Source organism: Arachis ipaensis, chromosome B08 (genome assembly GCF_000816755.2).
Source record: "Arachis ipaensis cultivar K30076 chromosome B08, Araip1.1, whole genome shotgun sequence".
Lineage (NCBI taxonomy): Eukaryota > Viridiplantae > Streptophyta > Magnoliopsida > Fabales > Fabaceae > Arachis > Arachis ipaensis.
In genome coordinates, this window is record NC_029792.2 from 17,681,623 (window position 1) to 17,692,052 (window position 10,430).

The 10,430-nt window shown below is 35.2% G+C and overlaps 2 protein-coding genes across 3 annotated transcripts; one reads left to right on the top strand and one right to left on the bottom strand.

Annotated features, from left to right (window-relative positions):
* Window positions 1,013-4,732, top strand: LOC107613556 (G-type lectin S-receptor-like serine/threonine-protein kinase At4g27290). Of its 2 annotated transcripts, XM_016315612.2 has the most exons (8): window positions 1,013-2,492; window positions 2,568-2,705; window positions 2,796-2,923; window positions 3,004-3,214; window positions 3,457-3,694; window positions 3,807-3,957; window positions 4,043-4,348; window positions 4,509-4,732. In XM_016315612.2, the coding sequence occupies exons 1-7, from the start codon at window positions 1,217-1,219 to the stop codon at window positions 4,346-4,348; spliced, it is 2,448 nt and encodes an 815-aa protein (XP_016171098.1). In that variant the 5' UTR covers window positions 1,013-1,216; the 3' UTR covers window positions 4,509-4,732. The 2 variants fall into 2 exon arrangements, with proteins under 2 accessions (XP_016171098.1, XP_016171097.1); XM_016315611.2 differs by lacking the exon at window positions 4,509-4,732 and having other exon boundaries at window positions 4,043-4,505.
* LOC107610646 lies at window positions 7,940-9,082 on the bottom strand. Its single transcript, XM_016312670.1, has one exon. It carries the CDS (start codon window positions 9,080-9,082, stop codon window positions 7,940-7,942), a length of 1,143 nt encoding a protein of 380 aa, XP_016168156.1.

The following is a 10,430-nucleotide window of genomic DNA, read 5'->3' on the forward strand; positions in this document are numbered from 1 at the left end:
ATCTATCGATGAATGAAATTAACGTTTGGATACTTTTTGTTACAAATATTATGCTTCGTGGATCACACTTTGGTTTATTTTTGAACAACTTTTTAGCATTTTAAATTTTTATGTGTAAAAAGAGTAGTTTATTAACTAAAAAAAATTGTTTTATAAACTTAATGCAAAACGAAATGTTAGTAACTCCAAAATATTATTCAAAATCATTCTTCAATTCATTAACATATATAGAAGCATATATTATTGGGAATTTTGATAATTTTTTTAAGAAAAAATACTTTAATATACGGGTCTCAATTTTTATATATATTTAGTAAAATTATTAAGCACATAAATTTTGATACACAATATAAAAATATTGGAATATAATACAAAAATTTTAGTACACAGAATACAAATTTTAAAGGATTATATATTTAAAACATTAATACTAAACCAACAAAGTACATAAATTTTGATACATAAATATAATGCACAATACAAAAATTTTGTAGAAACTACATATCTAAAACATTATTAAATTATTCAACTAATAAAATACATTTGTATCAAAATTTTATGTGCTATACGTTAAAATTTTTTTGTTATTTACAAAATTTTTTATGTTATATTAATAAGTTATGTGCTGTATGTAAAAATTTATGTATTATGTGTAAAAATTTATATTATATCAATAAGTTTTTCTACTAGCAATAGCATTACTATTTTAAAATTTAAATTTGGATAAATATTATAAAAATAATAAATTTTATTAGTAAGTATTCTATAATTTTTTTTGTTCGGAGAAAATGAAGTAACAAATTACAAGGTAAAACACTTATCAATTTTTTCTCACCATAACTAAGGATGTATTATATAGCATTAGGTGGCATTCATGATATCATCATTAGGCTAATTTTGATCATTTTGTGTATGACGGCATACCAATATAATATATAAAACACAGATGGTGTAATAAACAAGCTGCTAACTGATATGTATTTAGTCTTATATTATTGACTAATAATAAACCTAATCTGGTCATCTGAAGTGAACAATTGACAAATTCGTGTTACGCAACACAATTTTTTCCCCCTAAACACCAAAATAATAATAAGAAAAGGTGAATCAAGAAGCAACTTTCAACTTTGACATGAAAGCAATTTAAGGAAACCTTATATTAACACATTTTCTGATTTTTCTGCTTATAGAGAGAGACTTAGATTCCCACTGCAAAATGGAAGGCTTTACAATAATGATTCTGTTCTTCTTCTTTCTGATGAACTATATGGTGGTGGCTTCAACTGCAACGGACACTATAGATTCACTGCAATCTATCAGTGATGGTGAGACAATAGTTTCTTCTGATGAAATCTTTGCATTGGGATTCTTCAGCCCTGGAACTTCCAAGAACCGTTACGTGGGAATCTGGTTTAACAAAGATCCATCCAAGACAGTAGTTTGGGTTGCAAACAGAGAAAAACCCCTCACTGACTCCTCAGGGATTCTGAAGCTCAACAACACTGGAACTCTAGTCCTTCTTGATCGTAACAATAGTGTTATTTGGTCCTCCAACACAGCAAGATCCGTCATGAATCCAATTGGAAAGCTTTTGAATTCAGGAAATCTTGTTGTGCAAGAAACAAGTAATAATGGTGCTAGCAAAGAAGATTTTGTATGGCAAAGTTTTGATTATCCATCCGACACGCTCTTGCCTGGACAGAAGTTAGGAACAAATCTAAAAACAGGACAGAATTGGTATCTAACGTCTTGGAACAGCTCGGACGATCCATTTCCAGGTAGATATACTTTAGAATTCGATGTCAATGGATATCCTCAATTAGTCCTTAAAGATGGAGGATCCAAAAGATGGCGTGCCGGATCATGGAATGGAGTTCAATTCAGTGGAACGCCACAAGTGAAAGAAAACTCAGGCTTTAGATATAAATATGTTTCTAACGAGGAAGAGATATATTTTATGTATGAACTTATCAATAATTCAAACCCTCATAAAGTGGTTCTAACGCCGGAGGGAATCAACCAGAGAAGCCAGTGGAATCCGGACACATCGAGTTGGACCAACTTGGCGAGGTTACCGGCTGATGATTGTGACTACTATGAAACATGTGGAGCTTATTCTAGTTGTAATGTTAACAACTATCCAATGTGTAGTTGTTTGGATGGATTTGTGCAAGATAATTATAAGGAGGAGCAAGGTTTATCAGATGGTTGTGTAAGGAGAACTTCATTGGATTGTAATGGAGATGGGTTTTTGAAGTATTCAGGGCTGAAATTGCCAGATACAGAAAGATCATGGTATAGTAGAAATATCAGCATTGAAGATTGTAAGATGTTGTGCTTGAAGAATTGTTCATGTATGGCTTATGCAGCTTTGGATATAAGTGAAGGCGCAAGTGGTTGTTTGATGTGGTTTGGTAATTTAAATGATATTAAAGTTCTGACTCCATATTCTCTTGAAGATATTTACATAAGGATGGCTGCTACAGAACTAGGTATAAATACTTTCTAATTTTTTTAATTAATTAATTGTTTATTTTTGTTTAACGGGTGTATTTTTCTTTTTATAGAAGCTATTCAGAAAAATAAATCTCACAAATCAAACATCCGAAAGAAAAGGACGATCATCATAGTTTGTGTCTTATCTTTTAGTGTTTTAATCATATGCTTGGCCTTCATCGTCTTTAGATGGAAGATACGAAGAAAAGGTAGTTAAGTAACTCTTATATTATTTAAGTAATGTGGGGAAACAGAGCATGTATTGCATTTACATATCACATATGATACTACTTATGCAGGTGTAATGAATGACTATGAGGAAGATCTACAATTGTCTTTGTTTGATATGTCCACAATTTCTTCGGCAACAAATAATTTTTCAGCTGATAACATTTTGGGAAAAGGTGGCTTTGGTTCGGTATATAAGGTAATGGAACCATTTTACTTTTGTTTTACAAAGCTATTGAGAATCATAATCTTTTGCCTATGTGTTTTTATAACTTTCAGGGTGTATTAAAGGATGGGAAAGAAATAGCAGTTAAGAGACTCTTACAAAATTCAAGTCAAGGAATCCAAGAGTTCAAAAATGAAGTTATGCATATTGCCAAACTTCAGCATAGGAATTTAGTGAAGCTCCTAGGATGTTGCATTTATGCAGAAGAAAGATTGCTAGTCTATGAATTTATGCCCAACAAAAGCTTGGACTACTTCATATTTGGTTTGATTTCAGAAAACCTTTATGATCATTCAATTAAGTTGCAACTGTACTCTAACTTGGTGAATGAGAATTCTTTTTTTTTTCTTTGAAAAATATATAAAAATGAATTTATATGAAACAGATTTTCCACTTATGATTTCTTATTAAATTTTGAGATAATCTGTTGATCCATAAACTATTTAATTATTTCTCAACTTACAATCTTACTACAAGAAAGATATAATTGGCTACTTTTTGGACAGATGAAAAGAAGAGCATGTTACTAGATTGGACAAGGCGCTTTGACATTATCAATGGAATTGCTCGAGGTCTTCTTTATCTTCACCAAGATTCAAGACATAGAATAGTTCATAGAGATCTTAAAGCTGCAAATGTTTTGTTAGACAGTGAAATGAATCCAAAAATATCAGACTTCGGGCTAGCTAGAAGTTTTGGAGGGAACGAAACTAAAGCAAACACTCGGCATGTTGTTGGAACTTAGTAAGTCTCTTATGCTTTGCAGATTATTAATATGGGTATGTTGTATGTATGATGGCTTGGCTATAGGTTTGATTTTTTATCCTTTTCTTTTCCTTTGGTTGGATGTGCGCAGTGGATATTTATCACCGGAATACATAATTGATGGAGTTTACTCAATAAAATCTGATGTATTCAGTTTTGGTGTATTGCTGTTAGAAATAGTGAGTGGAAGTAGAAATAGAGGATTCATTCATCAAGATCATCACTTTAATCTTCTAGGACATGTAAGTGTGTAACTGAATTTTAATAATCACCTTTGTTATATCTGCTTCTAATCTTAACCACAAGCTTTGCAATATACATATGCAGGCATGGAAACTATTTATGGAAGACAAAGGGTACGAAATAATTTATGCTCCAATAAGAGATGCATCTAATTTATCTTCAATGCTAAGATCAATTCATGTGGGACTACTTTGTGTGCAAAAAAGTCCAGATGAAAGGCCAAACATGTCATACGTTGTTCAAATGTTGAGTAGTGAATCCACACTACCTCCACCTAAAATGCCTGGATTCTTCACAGAAAGAGAAATGGTTGATGAAGGTTCTTCTCCAAGTAATAACAGAACATACTCAATCAATGATGTCACAGACAGCATATTGGAGGCTAGATAGGTAAAGTTTCATACGGAGATCAAGAGATTCTTGTATATATACTCTAAAAGTTAAGAACGTCTTAGACATCAATTATATTTTAAGAGTTTTATATTGTATAAACATACTACTGTACAAGTTAATCTAGTATACCACTATGAATATTGCTTCTTTGAAACAGAGTTAATGCAAGAAATGGTGAACCAGCTCCCATGTGCTCAAAGCAAATGTGGCTTCTGAAAATCAGATGATCAAGAAACTTGTCAAGAGCTTAGCAGGTTGCAGCAGGAAGCTGGAAATCAAATAAAGTGTTGAAATATATATAGTCTATATAAATCTGATTCTTCTAAATTTGTTTTTCAATTGTTATAAAGAAAAATAAAAGCAATCTACATACAATTAAAAGATAGTCAAACTATAACATAACTCTTTTTCACAATTTTCTTTTGAATTGTCAACATCCATAAATTGTACATTATAATATTTATTCTTAAATTATTACAAAGAATAAAAAAAAAATAATTTCAACTTAATTTTCAAATATCAAATAAATTAAGAGAAAATTCCACTCTCCTCTTCTGCGAGATGCTAAAATGACACTCCCCTCCCCTTTATTTTATAAATATACATTTCCCTCCCTTCTAATTTTTAAAAAACCTCCTCTTTAATCCATTTTAAATTTTTTGTGTTAACTAATGTTAATTTTATCCATTTAAAAAAAAAAAATATTTTGATAAAAATACAATTTAATCAATAAAAAATAATTTATTAAATGGTATTTTGGTAAGTAAAATTTAATGATAAAAAAATAATTTTTTTGTTAAAGAATATTTTTGTAAAAAATAATTTTTTTTTGAAAAATAGATAAAGTTAATATTAGTTAATACAAAAAATTTAAAATGGATTAAAGAGGAGGTTTTTTAGAAGTTATAAGGGAGAGAAATGTATATTTTATAAATAGAGGAGATGACAGTGTCATTTTAGCATCTTACAGAAGAAGAAAGTGTAATTTTCTCATAAATTAATCTTGACTAATTTCATATTGTTATATTCTCTCTCTCTAAATAAGTAAATATGCAACGTTTCAACATATCTTGAATAAACAAATTAAAGCGAATGTCTACTTTAATTGTGACAAACAGCTATATAAAAATTATAAAAGTGTCTATAATGTGCATTTAGCTATTTAGAAATAATTATACACTTGCTTCTTTCTCACTTTTATATAGTTATATAATTGAAAGAAAAAATGAAACGTAGCATCATTGTTTAATTTTCTAAAAGACTCTCAGAGCTAAATTAAAAATGAAATAGGGAAACATTATTATTCCGATTATTCTATGGTATAATAAATTTCGTTTGATCAATATGTAGCTTCCACCTGTAGATACATTGGATTAAGGATTTAGCTAGGGTACTACTCCAATGAAATAACCTGTTAAATGTTTTATCCATGGTTGATTTTTGTGATGTGGCTCAATGATGTGAAGCCACGTTAAAAAAAAAAAACAAGGGATATAGAAGTGTTTTTTTGTGTACGTTGATGTTAACATTCTGACCGAAATAGGAGTCGAATCTTAGTTATATTAATATGCAGTAATATTATAGGGTGGCTATTTTCATGAAGATTTTATCATTGTTATTATGTGAAGATATTTTATTTTAATTATTGAATAATAAATTGTAGGATAATTTACTTAATTAAATTGTTTTACTCTCAATATTATGTAAATATATTATTTTTAAATTTAATACGTAAATACATTGTTTCACGTATCTATATAAACCGTTATTGGCAGTAATGGTTTATAGGTGTATAGAAACCGCTACAACCAGCCGTGGTTTACGTGTAAAATGGGTTAGTTATAAACCGTTGGTACCTGTCACGGTTTACGTATAATATGCATTGGTCATAAACTGCTACTGCCAGCAGCGGTTTATGTGTGTTGGTGTGCGTGCGTAAACCGCTAGAGCCTATAGCGGTTTATGTGTAGTTGGCTGCCTATATAAACCGTGGTGGTAGCCGCGGATTATTCATTTGGAGGGGTTGTGAGGTTTTTTAGAGAGAGAAAATTCTAGAGAGAGGTCAGAGCAAGTTGAGAGCGGGTCCGAGGTATCTCAACGGCGACTTCCGGCGTGTTATCATGGCAGACAGGACCTTGTATCGACTGAACGGTGTTGCGCATATTGCCGGTTCTATTGGTGACGAGGTTAGTTAATAATTATTTTTTTTTAGGCTTAGCATTTGTTAGTTAGAAAAATGGTATGTAAGGTAGACAAACTAGAATTTATAGATTATTCCCTCTAGTTTGAAATTAGGCTTCGCATGCTAGGATGTTAGTTTAATCGGTTTGGGTTAGTGTTTTGAATTTTTCTTGTTAACTTATAAATATGACTAGTTAGCTGAATTTCAAATCCCTTCAATGAATGTTATTCTACATGGTGTTGGTTTAGTTTAGGGAAAGGGACAGTTGACGTTAGTGATTTATTTTAGTTCGGTTAGTGTATTTATATGATTTGAAGTTTTTAATTTTAAAGCTTTATAATATTTTTATAATTCTGGCTGTTATTTATTCAAGTATGTGTGTTGTTATTTTTACTATCGTAATTAGTTTCTATAATTTGAAGCTTACATGTTTTTCGACGGCTTAGTTATATAGGGTTCATAGATTAATTTATTTACCGGTTCATCATTTGTTGATGATTTAAGATATTTGTTATTGTTAGATAGGGAAATTTTTTTATGGATAGGAGAATTTAATTGGACTCTGTATTTCTTTCATGTTCTGTGCAGCCCACTAGGTGTATATACAGTGTGAGACGGCAACAGAATATGCCCATGCATGAAAGAATCATCCCGTATTTAGAGAGGGCTGGATTGTACCATTTGGCCAGGCTAAACAGCCAATGGTTCTGGTTGGATGAGTCATTGGTTAGTGCGTTCGTTGAGAGGTGGCGTCCTGAGACGCACACGTTCCATATGCCTTTCGGAGAGTGCACAGTGACATTGCAAGACGTGGCATTTCAGCTAGGGCTGCCTGTGGATGGGGAGGCTGTGAGTGGTTGCCTTGGTGAGTTTGAGAAATACATGGAGGGTGGCCGACCAGCTTGGGAGTGGTTTGAGGAGCTATTCGGGGAGCGGCCTCTACCGAATAAGGTCAAGCAGATGACAGTACACTTTACATGGTTCCACGAGAGGTTTAGGGTGCTACCACCAGATGCGACCGCAGAGACTGTCCGCATCTACGCACGTGCCTACATCATGATTCTGTTATCGACTCAGTTATTTAGGGACAAGAGTGCGAACCGGGTACATATACGGTGGTTGTCATTTGTGGCAAACCTTGATGACATGGGGAGGTATAGCTGGGGGTCGGCCGCTTTGGCTTGGTTGTACCGATGCATGTGTCGGGTAGCGAACAGAAATGTGACTAACCTTGCGGGTCCCTTCCAGTTGCTGCAGAGTTGGATATTCTGGCGGTTTCCATCTTTGAGGCCGTCCGGGTTTGAGGTTTTCTCTTTCCCGCTGGCATCCAGGTATGGGTTATGTTTTTTTAATGCTTAAAAATTTCATGGGCGGTTTTTTAAGTTTGTGTCTCATATGATTTACAATTAGGTGGTCTGCCTACTTACCGTCATGTGACCATATCCTCTCCCCCCATCCTTGTGCTGTGTCCACCTCTCATACTCCATTCTGTTTGCCCAATCGCACATGGCCGGATTCTCTGTCCTCATTATATCAAACCAATAGTTAAATTCTGCTTCCGTCTTTGCATAAGCGGCATTTACCAGCCACCTCCTCGCATCCTGTCCCTTGAAAGTAAGGGCAAAATTTGCAGCAACATGCCGAATACAAAATGCCCGATAAGCATGGGGAGGTCGCCAACCACTATCGGGGGACTCTAGTGCAGCCTTGATACCGTTGTGTCTATCAGAGATCACGAGAATACCTTGCTGTGGAGTAACATGTCTTCTAAGATTGGATAGAAAGTATGACCAAGACTCTGCATTTTCTCCCTCCACGAGTGCAAACGCAACAGGCAAAATATTCGAGTTACCATCCTGAGCGATCGCCAACAACAATGTCCCGCCATACTTGCCATAGAGGTGTGTTCTGTCGATGCTTACGAGCGGCTTATAGTGGCGGAATGCCTCAATACATGGAGGGAATGTCCAAAACATGCGATGAAAGTATACTCTATCTTCATCAACTTGGTCACCCACTCTAACCGGGGAGGTCTTCAGCAGAGCAACGGAACCTTCCATGGTGGATGTGACCACAAGGATCCATCGAGGCAGATCCGCATATGACTCCACCCAATCGCCATATATCTGCGCTACTGCCTTCTGCTTCACCAACCACACCTTCCGATAACTAGGCCTGAATCCATATGTCGCCTCCGTTGCCTCTTGCAACACCTTAATCGACACCGACGCATCAGCTCTAACCAATGGAAAGATTCTCGCACAGATGACATGATAATCAAGCTGCTTGTGATCGCTCGATATCGATGTGGCCATACATGTGTGTGGTCCGTTGTACCTCCTAACTTCCCATGTGCTCTTCCTTTTCCACATGACTATCCGAATCAACCACGTGCACCCGTTTCTAAACTCCTTGCATCTCCCTTGGTATTTCAGATTGTCTGACTCCATAACCTTGTACTCAACTCCACGCCGAATACTGTAATCTTTTACGCTCAGCACGGCTTCCTCCTTACTTTGGAACGATTGGCCAATCTGAAATTCAGTCATAGGTGTCCCATCATGCATCCCCTACCCATCGAATGTTGCATCTACATTCTGGTGTTGGCCGATGGCTTCCAAGTTCAAAGAAGAGAGATGGGGAGGGTACTCTTGTGTTCCAGAACCGGAACCTCCATGGGTTGTACGTGTACCTCTTGGAATATCATCATCATTGTCCCCACCAATATCGACCGGCTCCTCATCCGAATCATCGTCACACATCGCATTCTCAACTTGATCCGGTCCGGCATCAAACTCAAAATCAGGCACAACAGGAGCCACATATGCATGAACAACCCCAGCATGTTCGGGCTCAGGAATCGGAACTGCCGCTGCTACCACTGGCATCGATGTCGAGGCACCACCGGCTGTGGTCGACTGAGGATTTGGTGCCGATGCCCCAGAGCTATCCACACCATCTTCCAACTTCGCAAGCAGCTCAGGTATCCTCACCTCCGGAAAACTACGCCTGCAGTGAAACAAGACCTGCAGGTCTTCATCCGACCCTATCACGAAGGTCTCATATCTCACACCAGTTGAAACAACGGCTATTGGAATCTTGTAAAATAACTTTTTTACCCACTTCGTCCCACAGGTACCGAACTTCCGTAATATGCTTTGCTTAATCTCTGCCAGCGTACTCGACGATCGAATAAAAATACTAAGTGGTTCTCTATCTGTGAATTTCACACCATGCCTTTTGCTCTTTTGAATTTTTCCAGAGCAGTGAACTAGAGCCACAAAACTATCTTCCCCCTCCATTTGTGAATAACACTCTACCTCTCCACATTTGCCCCCTCCATGGTTTATATAGGCAGCCCCATTCAGCATGCTTAACGTAAACCGCTATAGGCTCTAGCGGTTTACTATCACACACGCACACACATAAACCGCTGCTGCCAGCAGCGGTTTATGACTAACCCGTTTTGCACGTAAACCGCGGTTGGTTGTAGCGGTTTCTGTACACTTGTAAACCGCTACTGCCAGTAGCGATTTATATAGACTCGTGAAACAATGCAATTGTGTATTGGATTTGGAAACAATGTATTTGCGTAATATTGAGGTTGAAACGATTTAATTAAGTGAATTGCCCTAAATTGTAGGACTTAATTTTTATATGTTATAAAAATATTACTTTTATTTAAAATGTGGCCAAATAAATAAATTATACTTTTTAAATAAAGATTATCATAAAAAGATGTTTTTGACATCTTTATCATATTTTTATCTTGTTAACCGTTATTTTAGGGTAAATTTATTTATAGTTACCACGTATTGACATAAATATAAAGATTCAAAATCATATTTAATAATTGAGATAGAATATAAACATTATATCTAAGAATATTAAATTTAT

Bases quoted from the DNA above. Each gene is read 5' to 3' on its own strand.
- LOC107610646 (XM_016312670.1), bottom strand. From the start codon at position 9,082: ATGACTGAATTTCAGATTGGCCAATCGTTCCAAAGTAAGGAGGAAGCC.
- LOC107613556 (XM_016315612.2), top strand. From the start codon at position 1,217: ATGGAAGGCTTTACAATAATGATTCTGTTCTTCTTCTTTCTGATGAAC. The intron at 2,706-2,795 runs GTAGTTAAGTAA...CTACTTATGCAG, and splicing joins ATGGAAGATACGAAGAAAAG to GTGTAATGAATGACTATGAG. The intron at 3,958-4,042 runs GTAAGTGTGTAA...ATACATATGCAG, and splicing joins ACTTTAATCTTCTAGGACAT to GCATGGAAACTATTTATGGA.